The sequence below is a fragment of the Taudactylus pleione genome, unplaced genomic scaffold (genome assembly GCF_031769625.1).
Source record: "Taudactylus pleione unplaced genomic scaffold, aTauple2 ptg001123l, whole genome shotgun sequence".
Classification (NCBI taxonomy): domain Eukaryota; kingdom Metazoa; phylum Chordata; class Amphibia; order Anura; family Myobatrachidae; genus Taudactylus; species Taudactylus pleione.
In genome coordinates, this window is record NW_028285524.1 from 3975144 (window position 1) to 3998429 (window position 23286).

General features: G+C 46.3%; 1 protein-coding gene across 2 annotated transcripts in view; it reads left to right on the top strand.

The window, feature by feature from the left end:
* PAPPA2 (pappalysin 2) overlaps positions 1-23286 on the top strand; it is a 303379-nt gene that overhangs the window by 270758 nt on the left and 9335 nt on the right. For both annotated transcript variants that reach the window (XM_088461902.1, XM_088461901.1), the window contains exons 19-21: positions 14487-14619; positions 14930-15039; positions 15506-15577. In XM_088461902.1, the coding sequence (XP_088318028.1) occupies positions 14487-14619; positions 14930-15039; positions 15506-15577 (315 nt within the window). The remainder of the gene's footprint in view (positions 1-14486; positions 14620-14929; positions 15040-15505; positions 15578-23286) is intronic.

The following is a 23286-nucleotide window of genomic DNA, read 5'->3' on the forward strand; positions in this document are numbered from 1 at the left end:
TGTTCTTTTCATATTCAGACAAAGAAAATAGGCTGTTCACATTTAAAAAGGAAACCATGTAGTAAGCTACACACTCAGATGTTGCCGCATATCGAGATATGTACAGCTCTGAATATTGGCGAATGTAGGCATTTTTTTTCATGCACACTTCTTTTGAGTAATGTACATCCAATTAACTCTGCATCTGGCTTAATATGACTAGCAAATAATATATAAAGTGCAAGAGTGGAACATATTGCACATACAATATACGTAGAAAGAAAAAATATATACATGAGCATAACTTCAAAGAAGATGAGGAAGGACACAGCAACCTTGGGGGCAAGAAACTAAAACATAAATATATACCATGATGGATTTTCTGTTACGGTCTCTTAGGAATCACCGTGTAAGACTTTTATGACCACTCTTGTCTAGGTCTTCTGCCAATAGCAACCACCCGCTGTTCCCTTAGAACACGACACATTCACGGGTACTTAGGTGGCTCCCTGGTCTTAAAACTCGGAATAGTAGGGGCTTTTATGGTTATCCTAAGGCCACAGGATGTTATGCGACTGGTAGTGAATGGAGAAGGTGAGGTAACTTCAATGAATCAAGGAAGAACATGAAGAAGTAGTGGTGCGGCTTGTTCAGCCAAGATGCGACCAGATAGCTGTGGCGTAAACAGGCTGATGCGACCTAGAGAGCCAAGGTGCAACCTTGAGGGCCGAGGTGCGGCTATGACAGCCGTAATGCGGCTTTGAGAGCCGAGGTGTTTACAAACTGAGATGCACCATTGTGAGCCAAGGTGCAGCTATACAGGCGGGATGCGGCTATGAGAGCCGAAATGTTAACAGGCTGTGATGCGGCCTTGCGTGCCAAGGTGCGACCATACAGCCGGGATGTGGCTTTGAGAGCCGAGATGTTTACAGGCTGTGATGCGATCTTGCTGGCCGTGGTATGTTAACAGGCTGTGATGCGGCCTTGCGGGCCGAGGTGTGGCTATACAGCCGGGATAATTTGGCAGAGAGATGGTAACAGATGGACAAATGAGCAGTGAGGCATCAAGGACAGCACAACCCAGGGAACTCTGTAGACAGCGGTATATGAGAACTCTAGATGTTGGAATGAGCGTATTAGACGCAGGAACTGGAAGGACACGTACAAACACGCTATAGCTGGCGATGAACCAACAGGCTTAAGAAAAATGCTGAAACAATGGATACGAGGCAGGTGATTAATAGAATCTACAGGTGAGGAGGAAACTTCATCCAGTATCACATGCCGCAGACAGGTGTTCCAATCTCCTAGCAACAGGAGATGCCGTCCCAGTATGGCATGTACGTTGTCCAGGAGCAGAATTCCGGGAGTGTGGCTGGCGACCTGGAGGAGAGACAACCAGAGCCACGGGTAAATAAGAAGGCTCGCTGGCGACTTGTAACATTTTCACAACCACCTACCTACCAACAGTGGTTTAGGGATATCATTGGCTGTGCGGACTTACACCATCTTATTTGACCATACACCAGCCAAGACCACTGTTGTCTCTGACCGATAGACACAGCTGCTACAAAAAAATGATAACAGGACTAGATGCAACTGAACTAATTTTATCGCTGTCTCTGTATCCCTCTGGCAGTTTATTGATTTATGACTACGTGTTTGGAATCCATTGGTGAGACATTTCAGCAATGTTCTTTTATAAGCATTTATATCTACATCATGAAGTTAGAAGAAAAAAACATGCTGTTCTATGGGAGCTATTAGATCATCCGCTTAGTGCGAGTAAAATCCATAACATATTGATGAGTGGCAGAGAGTGGAGAAGCCATGTGGACTGCACACATCCCTGTGTTCAGGAAGTGAAATTGCTTCTTGTCGTGAAAGTGTTTTTAATAAAACTTTCCCGCTGCCAAGAAGTGAGTTTCCCTTCTGCAGCTTATTGTGCCCTATTGACATTATACAGCTGTACAGTGGATTAATGCTGAATACTGCTGGTAGGCACAATCATCTTACTAAACGCTCACCTTCCGCTGCTCCACGATTCTTACAATGGCACCTATTAGCAGCACAATGATTAGTAGCCCCAATGCTCCGCCTTAAGGTTCCACTTTGTAGAATTTTACTTTTAATCTTAATAAGTCCAGATGGTCTCTTCTATTGGTTGGATACAATTTCTACAGTAGCATATCTACAGTACCTATATCTAAAAAATGTCCTACTTGGTGAGAGGGGGGTTCATACTGTATGTAGTTCTCATACTATGTATATATCTGACTCCACTGCTGTGTCATCTGGCCAATGTCAGGGGACGTTATATCCCTAGCATCAATACTTTTTCATGTTAGTGATTTCCTAGGTTGGGCAAATGGCACAGTCCTGGGGCCCGAACGTCAGTAGAGGACATTGGGGCAGATGTATGAAGCTCTGGGAAGTGATAAAGTGCAGAGTGATAAACGACCAACCAATCAGCTCGCAACTGTCTTGTTACAGGCTGTGTTTGAAAACTTACAGTTGGAAGCTGATTGGTTGGTCGTTTATCTCTCTCTACTTTATCACTTCCCAGAGCTTCATACATCTGCTCCATTGTGTGATCTGTGTTCATACTGAGGTAACATTATATACACTGTGCTAGAGAGTATATCTTGCCTACAGTACTAAAAGAGACGTGTGTTTAAAAAATACATCCTATGGGTTTTTTATACCTCTTTTGGAATAAAAAAAACAACTAAATATAGCAAACTCAGGAGAGAGTGGCTAGCCAATTATGAGAGTAATCCTGAGTAAACACTACACGATCCTTGATTATGGCCGACTGCATGACCGACGGAACTATATGTCGGTTGGCCGCACACACACCAAACGATATATTGTTATTGTGCAACAGCGCGATATATCGTTCAGTGGCCACATCCAGGAGCATGGCATCGTTCAAGATATTTTCTGATCGGCCTGCACTGCAGGCAGATCAGAAGATGCGATGAACGACCAACAGGAGCGCGCAATATTCTGTCCACACTAGAAGACGTGCCCGATGTGTCAGCCTGATCCGCCATATCGGACGACATATCGTCTAGTGTGTACCCAGGTTAAGAAGTGCAGGTTGTCACTTGTCCAATACGTGGGTTGCAGCTCCACTTTGACAATAATCGTAGATATCGAACGCACACATGAACCCTTGTAAAACTAGGTATTATTGCCTTTTTTCACAGATATTGATGAGCTGTTCCGTGTAAATCATTTTTTGTTTAAGTGATCCCCACTGGTTTAGACTGTTTTGGTTTTGGTTCTAAATCATTGTTGTGTTTGGTTCAGTTTCAGTTTTAGTTTTAGATCTCTTTAAATAATTGATAAAAAAACAGCTATAATCATGTAACATGGACCTGCTTTTGTTCCTATAGTATTATTAGTTTATTACTAACATCAATGGCATTAATTTCCAGTCCTTTCCAGTCAGTTTTGACCACCTGACAACACCAGAAATCTCAAGGGAGGGACTTACATATTGTATAATCCAAAATAACGCAAGATCCGGTTGTTAGAACCGAGGGCCTGATTCAGAGCCGCTCGTAAGCGGCCGCTCATTCGCTCTGAGCGATGTTCGCACAACTGTGCATGCGCAAAACAGTCATTGCGGTCGGAAATCGTGCGCTCGTAAAACGGCGAGGGGCTGCTAATTTGTTTGACAGAATGTTCCATTTGTGGGTGGTAACAGGGGAAGGTGCTTGAAAACGGGGGAGTGGAGATCCGAATGCAGGCGTGCCTAACGGTCGAAAGGGCGTTTAATGGGAGTGCATAATTAGTAAAGGAGCGTCATTGACCATGTCACTTGGTTGTCTTTTAGCCTGAACTGCTCGCAGTGATAGCGGGAAGAAAATCCTACCACAAGCACTGCAAGCAGTTCAGATGCCTTCCGATGTTCCCGATTAATCTAATAAATACCGGAGATGATGTGTGATGCGAACGGCAAAGGGGCGTCTCTACAAAATAGCGAGCACATTTTTCGGACGCTCGCTCAGACATAGAGGTGTCAACACAGCGCAAAGAGTGAGCTCTCATTTTAAATGTCCGGCCCCTTTTTCAGAACGAGCGTCCGCTAATAGCGTCCGGCTCTGAATCAGGCCCCGAGTTCTGAACTTGGCAAGAAGACCCGAGTCTACTCTGAATCCCCAAGTGATCCGAGCCGAGACCCAGTTTGGGCGTGTTCGGTTTACAGCAAAACTGACCCGCTCATCTATTGTTTAGACAAAGAACTCTTTTTGTGAGAGATTTGTTGAAGGACACAAGAGGAAACTACTGTACTAAAAACACATAACATGCAAAATCTTTCATATTCTGTTGATATAGCAGTTCAGTTCATACAGTATATATGTAGAATGTCTCTGCAGGTTGGGTATGAAATCCTGAAGGTCACAGTAATGGCAGTGGAATCCTGAAGGTTAAAATTCCGATGAATGTTGTTAAGTATTTGAACCCTAAACCACTCCTCCTGCAGCATAACCCTAACCTTCCCCCTAGTACCTAACCCTCTGCTGCCGCAGCCTAACCCTAATCTTCCCCCTAGTGCCTAACCCTAACCCCCTGCTCCCACAGCCTAACCCTAATCTTCCCCCTAGTGCTTAACCCTCTGCTCCCGCAGCCTAACCCTAACTTTCCCCCTAGTGCCTAACCCTAACCTTCCCCCTAGTGCCCAACTCTAACCATCTGCTCCCGCAGCCTAACCCTAAGCTTCCCCCTAGTGCCTAACCCTAACCCTCTGCTCCCACAGCCTAACCCTAACCTTCCCCCTAGTGCCTAACCCTCTGCTCCCGCAGCCTAACCCTATACTTTGCCCTAGTGCCTAACCCTAACCTTTGCCCTAGTGCCTAACCCTAACCTTTCCCCTAGTGCCTAACCCTAACCTTTCCCCTAGTGCCTAACCCTAACCTTCTCCCTAGTGTCTAACCTTCCCCCTAGTGCCTAACCCTCTGCTGCCGCAGCCTAACCCTAACCTTCCCCCTAGTGTCTAACCTTCCCCCTAGTGCCTAACCCTCTGCTCCCGCAGCCTAACCCTAACCTTCCCCCAGTGCATAACCCTAACCCTCTGCTCCCACAGCCTAACACTAACCTTCCCCCTAGTGCCTAACCTTGCCCCTAGTGGCTAACCCTAACCCTCTGCTCCCGCAGCATAACCCTAACCTTCCCTCTAGTGTCTAACCTTTCCCCTAGTGCCTAACCCTAACCTTCCCCGTAGTGCCTAACCCTCTACTCCCGCAGCCTAGCCCTAACATTCCCCCTAGTGCCTAACCCTAACCTTCCCCCTAGTGCCTAACCCTCTGCTCCCGCAGCCTAACTCTAACCTTCCCCCTAGTGCCTAACCCTCTGCTCCTGCAGCCTAACCCTAACCTTCCCCCTAGTGCCTAACCATCCCCCTAGTGCCTAACCCTAACCCTCTGCTCCCGCAGCCTAACCCTAACCTTCCCCCTAGTGCCTAACCCTAACCCTCTGCTCCCACAGCCTAACCTTCCCCCTAGTGCCTAACCATAACCCTCTGCTCCCGCAGCCTAACCTTCCCCCTAGTGCCTAACCTTCTCCCTACTGCCTAACCCTCTGCTCCCGCAGCCTAACTCTAACCTTCCCCCTAGTGCCTAACCCTAACCCTCTGCTCCCACAGCCTAACATTAACCTTCCCCCTAGTGCCTAATCCTAACCTTCCCCCTAGTTCCTATCCCTAACCCTCTGCTCCTGCAGCCTAACCCTAACCTTCCCCCTAGTGCCTAACCCTAACCTTCCCCCTATTGCCTAACCCTAACCCTCTGCTCCCGCAGCCTAACCCTAACCTTCCCCCTAGTGCCTAACCCTAAACTTCCCGCTAGTGCCTAACCCTAACCTTCCCCCTAGTGCCTAGCCCTCTGCTCCCGCAGCCTAACCCTAACCTTCCCCCTAGTGCCTAACCCTCTGCTCCCACAGTCTAACCATAACCTTCCCCCTAGTGCCTAACCCTAACCCTCTGCTCCCACAGCCTAACCCTAACCTTCCCCCTAGTGCCTAACCCTAACCATCCCCCTAATGCCTAACCCTAACCCTCTGCTCCTGCAGCCTAACCCTAACCTTCCCCCTAGTGCCTAATCCTAACCCTCTGCTCCCACAGCCTAACCTTAACCTTCCCCCTAGAGCCTAACCCTAACCCTCTGCTCCCATAGCCTAACCCTAACCTTCCCCCTAGTGCCTAACCCTAACCGTCCCCCTAGTGCCTAACCCTAACCCTCTGCTCCCACAGCCTAACCCTAACCTTCCCCCTAGTGCCTAACCCTAACCTTCCCCCTAGTGCCTAACCCTAACCCTCTGTTCCTGCAGCCCAATCCTAATCTTCCCCCTAGTGCCTAATCCTAACCCTCTGCTCCTGCAGCCTAACCCTAACCTTCTCCCTAGTGCCTAACCCTAACCTTCCCCCTAGTGCCTAACCCTCTGCTCCCACAGCCTAACCCTAACCTTCCCCCTAGTGCCTAACCCTAACCTTCCCCCTAGTGCCTAACCCTAACCTTCCCCCTAGTGCCTAACCCTCTGTTCCTGCAGCCTAACCCTAATCTTCCCCCTAGTGCCTAACCCTAACCCTCTGCTCCTGCAGCCTAACCCTAACCTTTCCCCTAGTGCCTAACCCTAACCTTCCCCCTAGTGCCTAACCCTAACCCTCTGCTCCCACAGCCTAACCTTCCCCCTAGTGCCTAACCATAACCCTCTGCTCCCGCAGCCTAACCTTCCCCCTAGTGCCTAACCTTCTCCCTACTGCCTAACCCTCTGCTCCCGCAGCCTAACTCTAACCTTCCCCCTAGTGCCTAACCCTAACCCTCTGCTCCCACAGCCTAACATTAACCTTCCCCCTAGTGCCTAATCCTAACCTTCCCCCTAGTTCCTATCCCTAACCCTCTGCTCCTGCAGCCTAACCCTAACCTTCCCCCTAGTGCCTAACCCTAACCTTCCCCCTATTGCCTAACCCTAACCCTCTGCTCCCGCAGCCTAACCCTAACCTTCCCCCTAGTGCCTAACCCTAAACTTCCCGCTAGTGCCTAACCCTAACCTTCCCCCTAGTGCCTAGCCCTCTGCTCCCGCAGCCTAACCCTAACCTTCCCCCTAGTGCCTAACCCTAACCCTCTGCTCCCACAGTCTAACCATAACCTTCCCCCTAGTGCCTAACCCTAACCCTCTGCTCCCACAGCCTAACCCTAACCTTCCCCCTAGTGCCTAACCCTAACCATCCCCCTAATGCCTAACCCTAACCCTCTGCTCCTGCAGCCTAACCCTAACCTTCCCCCTAGTGCCTAATCCTAACCCTCTGCTCCCACAGCCTAACCTTAACCTTCCCCCTAGAGCCTAACCCTAACCCTCTGCTCCCATAGCCTAACCCTAACCTTCCCCCTAGTGCCTAACCCTAACCGTCCCCCTAGTGCCTAACCCTAACCCTCTGCTCCCACAGCCTAACCCTAACCTTCCCCCTAGTGCCTAACCCTAACCTTCCCCCTAGTGCCTAACCCTAACCCTCTGTTCCTGCAGCCCAATCCTAATCTTCCCCCTAGTGCCTAATCCTAACCCTCTGCTCCTGCAGCCTAACCCTAACCTTCTCCCTAGTGCCTAACCCTAACCTTCCCCCTAGTGCCTAACCCTCTGCTCCCACAGCCTAACCCTAACCTTCCCCCTAGTGCCTAACCCTAACCTTCCCCCTAGTGCCTAACCCTAACCTTCCCCCTAGTGCCTAACCCTCTGTTCCTGCAGCCTAACCCTAATCTTCCCCCTAGTGCCTAACCCTAACCCTCTGCTCCTGCAGCCTAACCCTAACCTTTCCCCTAGTGCCTAACCCTAACCTTCCCCCTAGTGCCTAAACCTAACCCTCTGCTCCCACAGCCTAACCTTCTCCCTAGTGCCTAACCCTAACCCTCTGCTCCCGCAGCCTAACCTTCCCCCTAGTGCCTAACCCTCTGCTCCCACAGCCTAACCCCAACCTTCCCCCTAGTGCCTAACCCTAACCTTCCCCCTAGTGCCTAACCCTAACCCTCTGCTCCGGCAGCCTAACCCTAACGTTTCCCCTAGTGCCTAACCCTCTGCTCCTGCAGCCTAACCCTAACCTTTCCCCTAGTGCCTAACCCTAACCCTCTGCTCCCACAACCTAACCCTAACCTTCCCCCTAGTGCCTAACCCTAATCTTCCCCCTAGTGCCTAACCCTAACCCTCTGCTCCTGCAGCCTAACCCTAACCTTTCCCCTAGTGCCTAACCCTAACCCTCTGCTCCCACAGCCTAATCCTAACCTTCCCCCTAGTGCTTAACCCTAATCTTCCCCCTAGTGCCTAACCCTAACCCTCTGCTCCTGCAGCCTATCCCTAACCTTTCCCCTAGTGCCTAACCCTAACCCTCTGCTCCCACAGCCTAACCCTAACCTTCCCCCTAGTGCCTAACCCTAATCTTCCCCCTAGTGCCTAACCCTAACCCTCTGCTCCTGCAGCCTAACCCTAACCTTTCCCCTAGTGCCTAACCCTAACCCTCTGCTCCTGCAGCCTAACCCTAGCCTTTCCCCTAGTGCCTAACCCTAACCCTCTGCTGCCACAGCCTAACCCTAACCTTCCCCCTAGTGCCTATCCCTAACCCTCTGCTCCTGCAGCCTAACCCTAACCTTTCCCCTAGTGCCTAACCCTAACCCTCTGCTCCCACAGCCTAACCCTAACCTTCCCCCTAGTGCCTAACCCTCTGCTCCTGCAGCCTAACCCCAACCTTCCCCCTAGTGCCTAACCCTCTGCTCCTGCAGCCTAACCCTAATCTTCCCCCTAGTGCCTAACCCTAACCCTCTGCTCCTGCAGCCTAACCCTAACCTTTCCCCTAGTGCCTAACCCTAACCCTCTGCTCCTGCAGCCTAACCTTAACCTTTCCCCTAGTGCATAACCCTAACCCTCTGCTCCCACAGCCTAACCCTAACCTTCCCCCTAGTGCCTAACCCTAATCTTCCCCCTAGTGCCTAACCCTAACCCTCTGCTCCTGCAGCCTAACCCTAACCTTCCCCCTAGTGCCTAACCCTAACCTTAATAAACACAGCGGGATTCTGACCATCGGGATCAGTATTATGATTATCATTAGGATTCGAGAGCCGGTATTCTGATGACCATCGGGATTCCGGAGCCTGTATTGTGACTGTTGGGATGGGCACCGCCAGGATGCGGACTACATCCCATCTCTGCTAAATGTCTTGGCTTAATTCTTGATTACAACTATGAGTGTTTCAGGGGTGAAATTAAGTTTCTGCGGAGTAGCCCAACTAACTTACAAACTAGGATTAAACAGAGAGTATCTGGGATAACAGTGATAGCATCTTACTTCTGCCACTTCACCACCAACAAATAGTGACACCTATCCTGAAGCAGTCAATGAGGCAGATGTATGAAGCTCTGGAAAGTGATAAAGTAGAGAGTGGTAAATGACCAGCCACTCGGCTCCCAACTTCCATGTTACAGGGTGTGTTTGAAAACTGACAGTTGGGAGCTGATTGGTTGGTCGTTTATCACTCTTCACTGTATCACTTTCCAGAGCTTCATACATCTTCCCCAAGGGTTACAAGAGGTGCAGCAGTAGTACACATGAATATACTACAGATTGTATTACACCACTATAAGCCACATCTAACTTTGTCATGTACTGGTCCTGATCAGTACTAGTATACAGAGATTCCACCATAATAGATCCATACCATATTTGCAACGTTATATTTCCTTTTTCTGGACATTTACAATGCTTATACAAGAGTAAGTTATGGGATAGATGCAATTATCAGGGTTTTCCACCAGGAGTGTGTAAGTGCTAATTATGCCAAAGGTAGTGGAGTAATAGGCAGGTATAATATGGTGGCATCTCTTCATCTAAAAGCATACTTGCTGACCTTTAGGCTGCCCTCTCCGGAAGGGGGCAGCAAGGTCGGCCGCGCGGGGTGTGTGGCAAGGCAGAGGGGGCGGGTCTGGGGGGGCATGACAATGCAATCACATCACCATAGGCCCGTCCCCGCTATACAATGCCACGATTACTGGCATTGTGAAGTGGGGGGCAGTGCCACAATGATGCGTTTCAATGCAAATCATGTCATCGGCCGCCGGTACAGCCCACTCATGGCTTCGGTGACAGGGAGACTTGCCCACTTTTCCAAGTGGGTAAGCGTGCCACCACATTTTCAGGAGCCTCCAGGCTGTTCTGGGAGGGTAGGCAAGTATGTCTAAAAGACCAAAAGGAGATAGTTTAGGGTTGACTAAAAAAAATTTTTTAATTATTCGGAAGTAAGTTTCACCTCATCGTCTGAAAATTAAGCTTTCCAAAATTCCCCATAAAGAAGTTTAACATACCCATTGAAAATGTCCAGGGTTAATTAACCAATTGCAGGGGGAATTAATGTACTTTTTCACTAAGGCCCTGTGCCCCTTGTATTCTTTGCACCACTCTCAATATATGATCAGAATAATGACAGTGGCCCAGCAAACTGAATATTCAATTTTGTGGGATAAGTGATCATTAGTCTGTTTTGAATTCAATTGCACTATTTCATAAAAACCTTGTGTCAAAATGAAATTGCACACTTATATGATCAAAGAAAACATTAAGTTGTATTCCCTAAATATGCTGCTTTCCATGCATTGGTTGATATGCAAATTAGCCTCAACTCCCTGCTCCCAAAATGCAAGCCCTATGCTGTATTACTTATTCTTATCTACAGATGTGTCCAGATACATCTTACCTCTGTGCGCTACAAGTCGCGTTAAACATAACGCGTGAGTGCTGTTCGACTCGGGAGCACAGAACGTCTTTTTTGTGCCACCTTTTACCTTCAAACCCGTCATATTTACAAATCGATGCAAATGAGAAGCACAATCAGTGGCGTATGTGGCATGCCTATATTCTGTATGCTACTGCGGGGGTATCTGCATGCAAAAGGCTACGTTACAGTGTCAGTGACTGTGACCCTGTAACGTAGCATTTCGCAAGCAGATACAACCGCAGCTGTACACAGAATATAGGCATGCCACATATCATTGTACTCAGCAGAAGCTGCTTGTGCATCCTATCCACATTGCTTTGCGAATAAGAGGCATTTTAAGGTAAAACGTCACACGAAAAGACGCTCGGCGGTACTGAGGCACGGCTCGGCATGACTAGAAGAGCTGTTTAACGAGCAAGGAAGTAAGGCGTATGTGGACCATGCTTGCCTACTTTTGAAAAAGCATTTCAGGGATAATGAAAGCTGCACCTATGCGCGCGGCGGTAAAGTGGGCTGTACTGCTACATCTGAGAGACGTGTCATAATCCTGACTTACATCCGAATGTAAATGAGCCCCAAAGCAGTTAGTAAGATCTAATTATTGATGAAAATACACTGATACTTTTCAGTAAAATGCATGTAGCCATAGGGATCATTGTGCCTTATACCCAATGCAGGGAAATGATACTAGTGATCCCATTTGCATGTATATATCTGGATTTTTTTTCTTTATATAACAGTTACATAATGGGTGTAAGGTACAATCAGAGAGATTACTAGACTATTCAGGGAGTCAGGGAGATTGTTACTATTTCAGGGAGTCTCCCTGACAATCAGGGAGAGTTGGCCAGTATGATGGGGACACATCTGTATCTTGTAGCCAGGCCAGTAATACTGTACTTAGCCACCAAATGTCTTCTGTTTATATTTACTGTTCTAAGAGGCATCAAACTGAGATGGTCTTTGATTAAATTGAGTGACAGACCTGTTAGTAATATTATTATGGCTAATGCATTTTATGGTGAGCACAATCTCAGCAATTTTCCTGCATGTTCGTCTCTTAATGTTCAGCCCTTTTGAAAATGGCCAAACACATTACGGTGTAAAGCAATCCTATTATTGATTTTCTGAGAAATCCACGAGCGATTGCGACCTGTGTGCCTGAAATGTAGGTTGGTGTAATTGTACAGAAATGCAATTATTTGTTTCACAATAATAAAAAACAAAATGAAGCGTGCGGGACCAGATTAAGTAGATTGCTTTAGGAAACAATATGATAAACTCTCTACAGATGAGAATTTCCTACTGTGTAGATAGCGTTTGATCTCTTCTTGACAGGAAGCCGGTAGGAGTTACTGTATGTAAAGGTGTAATAGGCTTGGATCACACTTCATACACTATGACATTTGAAAAAAAACCTGTTATATGACAGTTTTAATCAGAAGATGTAAATGATTAACAAACATTACTGAAACAAAATGGGTATTACGATTATAATTACCACACATAATGGTGTAGGGGTGAAGGTCGGCAGGAGACCGGTTTAATGCCGCCATCTGCATCTCCCCACTGTCCGACTGTCACATCCTGTGAAGCTGAATCTTTCTCACGGACTGTTAATAACCGCAGGAGGTAGGCGTAGAAAGAGGATATGATTTTAATATAACGGTTTTAGCACTCAGGTGTCAACACTGCTTGACATATCTGAACTGTGGGATAATTTAGTGCTGTTTTATCATCCTGTCATCTAAAGGAAGCGGAGAGTTATGTGAAACGATATTGATGTTTATATGCTTCCAAGTCTACCTTCCCGCTGCCTAAATGATATCACTGAATAGACAACATGTCAGCAATATGATATATTACTATTGTCATTATTGTGTTTTTATGAAGTGCTGTGGCAGCCTGTGTTAATTAAAGAAATAAGAAAATGGAATTAGGTCAATTTCTGAAGATCCACAGCAGTTCTACTCCCTACAGCCATATATTATATAGAAAGTCCTGTTCTAATGCACTGATGTCCAAAAGGCCTTATGTTTGTGATTGATTTATGCTAGCATCTCAGGATTGGTGGTACTGGTGTGTTTGTTCCTTGCTGTGTGTTGCACTATTATACAATTTCTGAAGTTCATCATTAAAGACTTTTTTGGAAAATCGTGTCATCAGGGCCGTAACTAGGGTAGTGCGGCTGGTGCCATCGCACAGGGCACCACAGGTCAGGGGTCGCTGTTTGGGCCTGACAAATTTCTGTTTATTATCATTCTCACTTATAACTTCCTCTTATTTCATCCCCAGCATCTCCTGGCCTCTCCTATCTCTTCCCTGGCCCTTCCCCATGAGGCCATTCCCCTTATTTGGGTGCATCATGTCCCTTTGAAAAATGAGGGGGCGCCAATGCTCTTTCTGGCACAGGGCACCAAAAAGTCTAGTTACAGCTCTGCGTGTCATATTATAAGAGTATAGCATATACATTTTCCCATTCAGTCTGCAGTGATAAAATAACATATACAAGTACACTCTAAAGAGGATTTATCCTTGCATCTTCAGGATTTCTCAAACGCTACTCCCAACCTCTGGAATGTCCTCCCCCGCTCAATCAGACGTTCACCGAGCTCTTTCCCGTTGTCATAATCGAGACTGCATTGTCTTGATCTGCCCAGAAGTTGGGTGGCATGACTCATTCACACAGCCGTGAATTGGTGCTGCATGCACCTGGCACTAAGGTGGTAGGAGGTGAACAAGAGAGGGATAAGGGCAACCTAGCATTTCTCAGTGCTAGGCAAACTCCTGGGACGGGGACAAACCCTCTCTGTGTTGTGGGCATGCCCCTCCTTGATGTGGACCCGCCCTGGATATGCTCCCTCCATGATGCGGACATGCCCCACCCACCTTGATTTGGCCATGGTCCCGGTCCATATTGGCTTACCCTCTAATGTCAGGAGGTATACAAGCATACCACACCTCCACCTAACTCTCCAGACTTTGCCCCCAACAGCACTGCTCCTTTCTCCCTTTTTGTGTCTGCTCACTTCCCTTTTAGAATGTAAGTTAGTAATGGCCAACAGGAGACCCTCTAAGCCTTCATTTGCAGCCCCCATCTCCTACCTTCTTTGTTGTCATATGTGCTTGTCATACTTGTAATGCTGGTTTAAAAGGCCTGCTATGTTATTACAGATCGGTGTCTTATTGATTAAATGTATTAAATTAACAAACTACTGAGATTAAAAGTAATAAGCGGCCCTTTTGAGGATTAGAGGGTCGCCCAATGTGGCCCCCCAAAGTGTATCAGGTTGCATATTACTGATGCAAGTGAGGCCCTCTTTCCGTTTGTCTTCCCTATATAATTATGTAGTTTACGGGTGGTAATTATCTAGATATGTAAATGTGTGATCTTGTCTGTAAGTAAATTGGTGATCTTGGCAACGACTGTATGTAATCTTGTTGTATGCTCAGTCTATCCCTTATGTGCAGCATTCCAGAATCCTTGTAGCATCATATAAATAAAAGATAATTAAAAACTAGGACCTATCTGGCCTGCAGTGTTACCATACACGTTTATGTCAGTGTCATTTATAATGTATTAGAAGTATTTATTCTATTGCTAATTATTGTTTTCTATCACGGTTTAGAAAATGATCACAAATGTTTGACTGCAATAAGTTGTCATGTTTATTTTGTTGTACGCCTGTACTGTCTTGAGGGTGTGTAGTCTTGTGCTTTATTTTGAGATGAATGTTTGTGCTTTAGGTATCTACAGTGTGCAGTAAGGACGGGACATGGACTGAGACACTGAGCCTCTGCAAGGGACTTACAGGGACATGTCCTCCACCCCATGAGCTCAACACTATCCAATACACGTGCAATCAGGGACATATCATCGGTGAGACAATCACTTGTAGATGAGATAGCTTAGGGATTTAAGATATTTTGAGTCCAGCTTCATACAACAAGCAACATGTGGTTAAATGACTTTGAAAACAGCGACTCGTGATTCCTGGCTCTTGCCTACACGTCTAGTAACATAGTCAGTGTGCATCAGAGTAACTCCTGTTGCCAGAACTTGTAGCAGGGAATAATACGCCTTTGCAGTTGTGAATCACTGCTTGCTGTTTGCTTGTCTTTGTATGTTATTAGCTTCTTAAGATTACATTTCAAATACAAAATATTTTGGGGGTGTTCTGTCCCTGCAGGCGCTAACTGCACAGCCTCATGTACTGATCCTCTCAATAACCCGGTGATTCTACCTGAGAACATGACAGCAGATTCTGTAGAACCATGGATGAATCCTACCAGGGTGCAGGTACGATGTGGATCCCCGGCCTAGTGAGAACTCAACTGAACAGATGATACTAATGGCCTTGCTAACTTAAGGGCCTGTCACAAGTTGTAAAGTTCTGTCCATGGTGCTTGTTTGTAAATATTGGCATGTATGCTATTGCCGGTTCTTGATTATATATCATATGATCATTTCTACTGACTAAATATTTTATTAACTGCAATAAAATTAAATAGTGCCCATAGTCCATAGTCATGCTGAGGGATTTACTACCATTATGCTGGCTTATAAGGCAACACGTGATGTGGGTAGATGTTAGCACATCACGTGGTGCAGATTGTACACAGAGCTGGTACTATGACCTTGTGTCAATGTTTTACAAACCAGCACCATGGACAGATCTTTAGTTAAGCGTCATTAGAATTTGATTTATATGCTGGCAAATGTATGTACGAGCCTGATGATAATCTTTTGTCATTACCTCCAACAGGATATCATGTGTACAGGAACTCTGCAGTGGCACCCGGACCCCTCTAGACTGCACTGTATCCAATCTTGTGAGGTAAGACCGCCGGGGTGGCTTGTTACCATCATTGTACTGTAGATTGTTTATCCATCTTTACAAGAATCTAAACTCATAGATAAGCTTCATGACAAAGTTACAACTTTTCTGATTCATCGAAACAAAATTCCAAAAAACTGACATTCTTCATAGAAAAGTTTAAGGATTTTAAAGTTGAGTAAAGTTGAGCCAATTACACAGAGTGCCTGATTCAGCAAGGATCACAATTGCAAAGCTGCACACAGGCTATAGATATGATATATGCACGCAGGCTATAGATATATGATATATGCACGCAAGCTATAGATATATGATGTATGCACGCAGGCTATAGATATATGATGTATGCACGCAGGCTATAGATATATGATGTATGCACGCAGGCTATAGATATATGATATATGCACGCAGACTATAGATATATGATGTGTGCACGCAGGTAGCTTTGCAATTGCGATCCTTGCAGATATGGTAATGCAGCAGGAGACAACACCTTCTGCGCATTACTTATCCGAGCTGCGTTGTCCAACGCAGCATTGGATAATCTGCGTAACATCAGCCAGCTAAGGTGACCCATGGAGTCATGCAGCTGGCTGCCGCAGTTTAGAGTAAGAGGCCAGGAAATCCATGTCAGCCGACGGAGATCCTGGCCTCTTCCCTTCCCCCCCAACTTTGGCAGTCTGCGAGTGGGATCGCATACCTGTTCTGCACTTACGCAGAATGGGTTATGCGCCTGCACAGATTCCCAAACATGGGAATCTGCATTCAGCAGTGCACTAGCATGCACTGCTGAATCAGGCCCAGTATTAGTATTATTATCATTTATTTATATGGCGCCACAAGTGTTCCACAGCGCCTTACAAAGTACATAGACAAATAAGTAACCAACGACTTACATTACAATACAATGCAGGACACGGATATGGATAATAAACATTGCTATATTAACGACCTTTACACCCACACAAACAGCCAAGTGTTAGTTGCCTTAGTGGGGAGTAAGAGATAAATGAAAATACAGTAGGGAGAAGCACAAGATGGTAGAGGGCCCTGCTCAAAAGAGCTTACATTCTAAAAGGGAGGGGCAGACAACAGGCATGACACAGATGGGGTAGGTGGGGAGGAAGAAAGATGTAGCAGCAAGTTAGGATGACAGCTGGAAGGCTTTAATGAAGTAGTGGGTCTTAAGAGCTTGGTTGAATGATTGTACAGAGGTGCAGAGTCTGATGGGGTGAGGGAGGGAGTTCCAAAGGTGGGTACAGGCACAGGCTTGGAGGTGGGAGTGGGAGGAAGTAATCAATTGGCATGAAAGGCGGCGTGTATTAAGTGAACGAAGAGGGCGGACAGAAGAGTGAAGGGAGATGAGATCAGAGATCTAAATTGGAGAGGAATGGGTGAGGGCTTTGTAAGTGAGTGTGAGATCCTTGAATTGGACTCTGAAAGGGAAGGGGAGCCAGTGCAGGGCTTGTAGGAGAGGGGAGGCAGATGTTGAGCGTTTGGAGAGGAAGATGAGCAGCAGCATGGAGAACAGACTAGAGAGTAGAGAGATGGGATTTGGGGTGGCCAGATAGGAGGAGGTTACAGTAGTCCAATCTGGAGATGACCAGTGAATGTGTGAGGGTTTTGGTGGCATCCTGGGTGAGAAAGGGTCTGAGAAAGAGTCCGATCTTGGAAATACTCTTGAGATGGAAACGACAGGACTGTGAGAGGTTCTGAATATGTGGTTTGAAGGAGAGGGAAGAGTCCAGGATGACTCCAAGACAATGCACTTTGGGACTAGATGAGATAGTTATGCCATCTATTGATAAAGAAATAGTGGTAAATGAGGTTATGTGGGAGGGCGGGAAGATGATCAGCTCAGTCTTAGACATATTAATTTTGAGAAATCGTTGGGACATCCAGGAAGAGGTCGCAGAGAGACAGTTGGAGGTATGAGTCATTAGAGAGGGGGAAAGATCAGGTGAGGAAAGGCAGATCTGTCTACGGACTCCCGTGATAAGAGCTGTCCTCCGCGGTGCATGGACTCTCCTGATAACAGCTGTCCTTCGCGGTGCACGGACTCTCCTGATAAAAGCTGTCCTTTTCGGTGCACGGACTCTCCTGAAAAGAGCTGTCCTTAGCAGTGCACGGACTCCCCTGATAAGAGCTTTCCTTTTCGGTGCACGGACTCTCCTGAAAAGAGCTGTCCTTCGCGGTGCATGGACTCTCCTGATAAGAGCTGTCCTTTGCGGTGCACGGACTTCCGGGTTTATGACTCAGGAGTCCATCTGCGCATGTGCAAGCTGCAGGGGACCCTGGGAGGGATCATTTTGAATTTCTCTTGGAGATGTTTCTTTAAAGAGAAGCCCATAGGTGTCTATTGGGCAACACCATCAACAGATGGTGTTGCCTATTGGGTCCAAGCTCCGAAAAAGTTTTGCTTTCTGGAGCTTGATGCATATGGAAAATGCAAACGTCCGAGAACCACATTTTTGGTGTTGATGCATCCCGCCCAGAATATTTTACAGTACATCTTCTATCCACACTCCATTACTAGGGAGGGTAATGAGGGCCCTGCCTGCAGTACACTCTGTAGGCACTTTGTAATTAATGAGCAACCAAAGTTTAGCCTGGAAAATCAGAAAACATTAAATGATGGTGACAAGGAGCACTGCTAATAAGCTGCCACAACATTCACCATTCACTTTTTGGGCAAGAAATGAAGATGTGGTTAGCATGAAGACATGATGATTGTCATCCTGTGACATGACCGTGCTCACTGCCCTCCTGAGAAACCTTGTAACATTATAAAACTACTATCTTTCAACTTAGGCTCCTGGCATGTAATTGGGTTCAAATGATTTTCAGCCCACATGGCAACCTTCCCCAACAACTGTTTTGATTATCCCTAAAGAGGGATAATTAACGGAGAGGGAGGGCAGCAGAATTTCACAAGATGCTCCTTCTGCTAGTGGCTGTACTTTGCAGTTATGCTTTTACTCATTAACGTTTATTTTACACAACTGCATGTCAGGTACACCTTTAGGATCATCCGTGTACATTAAGCACTGGATATGTAACTTATCACATTTACAACATGCTTGAAGGTGCCATTGTTGGGCATTCTGTGAAGACTTTTCATGTTTGGGGCCTACATGACAGGTGTCTTCTCCTATAATGTATAAGCAACACTAGATAAATGGTAAGATATATTTCCCCTTCAGATTTTGTACCTGGAAGTGACGTAAGTGAGGGCGGAAGTGCAGTTTTCTGCCCATACTGTCCACCAAAAGAAGAGAGTTGTCCCCTCACGGGCTTGCTTCGCTTGCCACAAGATTATACCTCTATGCCCACATGGATGGTAGGGAATGACGTTGGACAGTAACTTATGATGTCAGGGTACATCTACGGGGGGATCTAGCCATCAATTAATAAATTACACTTACCTGCTCTCCTTAAATGTATGGCAAAATCCCAAATTGCTGGACTCCTTGGAGAGTATGTAGAGCACCGTCGCTCATCCCATCCACTTACCAGTTAAATGGACAGGGCGGGTTGCGATGATGCAACTCTCAATGAATTATGTCACCATAGCCACTCCCCCTCTGTATGTTGCCATAATTTGCAGCAGTGGGTACGGCTGTACTGATGCAAATTCCCAAACCTGCTCTTTCCCCCTTTCCCCCCACATTGGCCACCTGCATCTCCCCTCCGGAAACTCTCCCTGACCCTGAGCGGAAAAATACAGTAAGTAGTCAAGTTTGCTGTAACTTCAGTCAGCATTAAACCAATGTACTGTGGACCTCATTCAGAGCCGCTCGCAAAATGCGAGCGCTCGCTCTGAATGAGGGAGGCCGCTTCTCTGTTATGAGCCGGCCTCCTGGCCACTTGCTAAGCTGTGGGTGACCACCCACAGCTTTAGCGAGCGGCCAGGTTGATGGTCGCGATGGTCAAGACCATCGCGACCATCGGGGCTTGCGACAAGACCCTTGATGGTAGGGTCTTGTCGGCCCCAAGCCCCAGTGAGCTTTCGGCTCTAATAGAACCGGAAGCTCACCACTGACATCACTCGTGATGTCAGTGGGGCCACCCCCAAACAGCAGGCGTTCCTTCGGAAACGCCTCCGTTTAGCCAGCTACCCCCCCACCCCGCCTACAAAACGGTGCGTGCTGTCGATCACCATCGATAGCCACCCCTTTTGTAGTGAGCCCCAGACGAGAGAATTTCTCTTTTGCTCCGGAGCTTGCGCTCGCGCAGTGCGGCCACTGCGCGTGCGCAGAACCTCAACATCGACCCGCTTGCGAGCACTCAGTGCTTGCGAGCGGGTCTGAATGAGTCCCAGTGTCCTGTTACCCTACCAATAATTAGATGCATGCATTTTCTCTTAGACATCCCTGCTCTCTAGGCCAATACATGCTCATTCTAACTTTATTTGCAATGATTTCTTCATATTTTTATGTAGGATTTATGTTTTGCTAATTCTGGCAAAATGAGGTCAGCACAAAGCCTTTGTTTTCCTGCTTTTGAAGCTGCTGAACTCGAAAATTTCTCTGTGCTGACAAAGATGAGACTTTCTGGCAATGATACAGCTTTGAAAGTACGGAGCCATATGTCAGCTCAACTGACGGGTTTATAAGCACATGTTCTGGGATTTACTAAGTGTCAATGACTTCGGTGGCAATTTATTTCCAAATCAGGGTGTGATGTCTCTCATCAGTTCCTGGTGAATCTGCTCCGCAGAGAGTGATTTACTTCTGCAAAGAGATCAAATGATCTTTTGAAAAAGAAATTAAATGCAACCTTCATTTTTAAGTAAAATCTTGCAACATTTTAAAGGCATATAAATTATTGTGAAATATGGCACAGTGCGCAAGGTTTTGATTAGGAGGATCATTTCATTTTTGCTTGCGCCGTATATAATTTTTTTAATATTTAATTTTATGTAAAAGTATGAGACATTAAAATGCTTTGAGTGGGAATTACTGAACTTTATGTCTAGCTCAACTCTAGTTTAGCTGTCTTCTAAATGTCACTTAGTAATCATGAGGACGGAGGACGACAAGTGGGACTTGGGTTGCAGACAGTCGTCTAGGATGTATTGTTATTTTTGGTGACTGATCAAATGTCTAGCCATATAACTAGCTATTTGCAGTCATTACGTTCAATCAGATTGCGGGAGAAATGGTCTGCTCACCCTTCACTAGCACTTAGAGACAGCTGTTCAGTCTTCACCTAAGTGCCAAGGTGGGCCATTGGCAAACATCCTGCCAGATCAAATGCAATTCATTAAGATGTGATCACATTTGTGGAGCAAACACTGTTCAAAGGTTATCCAATTGGTTCCAAAATATCCAAACTGGCTAAGTATGCCTGCACCTGTATGGATGGTATTAAGCCTAATTAAACATTGAAAGACACAGTAAAACTTTTTTTTTATTTAATGTATAATACAGTAAAATCACAGCTTCTAATAAATGACAAAACAAACATGTTCACTTAATAAGCAGTAATGTGTTTTATACTGCATGTGTTGTGATGGTATTACTCTTAACCTGGCCATACACCTGTACGACCAGCATACCTTCCGATTCAGCATCCGACTCCCCGGAGCTCCCTGGCAGTCCCGGCAGCATGTTTGTTGTTTTTCTTAGCACAGGATCTGTTGTATGATCCATAGGCAAACGCTGGGGGGTTTCCAGCTGCCTGGAAACCCCCCTCCCCAGCCCACACCATGACCACAATAGAAATAGTAATATAATAGATTGTTATTAGTGCTGCATGTTCTTCTCAGTATCAGATATGAAATAATTAGCACCACCTGTGGATCTTTTAACATGTATCAGCCAGTAATAAATAACCTTTGCACCAACAAGAAGATTTGGAAAACATGCACTGTTACAGATGCACTGCTATAGAGCCCAATATGTACATATACAGTATGTCCAGGGCAGTGCTAGGTTCTTCTGCTGCTCCCCCAGGCTCCCGGACTTGCTCCAATAGTCTGGAATGGTGCCCACAACTAAAATAAATATGTTCATCTCAGGCAGGATGGCCTACGGACGCATATAATGGCTTACTGTGATTGCTGGTCCCGTATATGCTGGAATTATTACACACAATACACTTTGTATGACACATATAATGGCTTACTGTGATCACTGGTCCTGTATATGCTGGAATTATGACACACAATACACTTTGTATGACGCCTATTAAAGCTGGTTAAGTACTAATTCTGCCTACTTCATGGACTAGCCATATTCGCTCTAAAATTAAGCATTTGGAAACCCCCCTCTGGAAATCCTGCGTTTGCCACTGTGATTGATCCTGTGCCTCACATGCTCATTAGGGAAACAGTCATTGAAATGATTTGAATTGCTGCACGATGGATCACATGAACAAAATAAACAGCATGATCTGCACACGATACGATGGAACATATGGGCTGCACATCTGATCATAAGATCCGATTATAGGAACTGCGGGAGCACGCATGGGATCGTATCTTACTAAAATAATACACGATTTTCACAAGATCCATCTTATGACTCATCCGAAATCGGACAATCGGCCCGAAATTGTGCAGGTGTATGGCCAGCATTAAACACACTGGCCAACTGTAAGACATTGACCTCTGGGAGAGGTCCCAGAGGGGAGATGCAGCTGAGCATTGTGGGGACTGAGGCCGGGCGCTTTTCATTATTAAGGGAAACTGTATCAAAGCTTCTATGAGTGAAGAAGAGCAGGGCTGTAACTATGTATGGGTGACAGGGGCCGCCACTCAGATTTGGAGTACTCTATGGGCGGCACTGCCGTCCATCCACGGTCCCTGCATCTGGCTCTGTAAGTCGAAGTTACTATGCTGGAGAAGAGGACAAGTGGAGACCGTTACCCATAGCAAACACTCAGCTTATATCTAGCATGTATCTGGTACAGTCTGTAGCATTATCGGTAGGAGCTGATTGGTTGCTATGGGAAACTTCTATACTCATTCGAAGCTTTGTTACATCTCCCCCGTAGTCTCTGAGAATTGTTAGTGTGTCACTGCACAGTAAAATAACTCTGGCTTACAGGAATTAACAAACACCCATTCAGGCCACCAACTCACTTGTTGGTTCTTCTCTATCCTGTGGGCTGGTAAGTCTCTTGCCATTGTCACCCTAGTGACTGAACAAACATGTACCCAGTCCTTGTATTGTCGGGATTCTCCTGCTCAGCCAGTGAGGGTGGTGGTCACTGGGGGGGATGTGTGTCAAACCTTCTAAATGGGCCAGATGGAGAAGTTGCCCAGAACCAATCAACTTCTACTGTAGCTATCAGTTTATAGAATGCACTTGATAAATGGTAGCTAGGAGCTGATTGGCTACTATCGACAATGTCTCCACTTGTCCTCCTTAGTGTGGTTCCAGTTCCACAATAGCGCCACCTAGCCTGCAACCACCACACGCACCCACCTCACCTGGGAAATTTACATGTATGTGAATTATCAGCGTAGTACAATTGCGAGCACTAGGACAGTATTCCCTCAGTGTAGCCCAGCTAATGCCTTTTCCCTTTCTGTCTAATGTCATATATGGATTTGTAAACTCCAGCTCTGGTGCTGCTTCTATATCCATGATAATGGCCAGCTGCTTTCATTCCCCACGTTCACAGTCACCCACTGCCCATCTTCATTGTCACAGTTTCTCCAGATCTCTCTTTTCATTAGAGGTTTTCCCATGATGATAGTT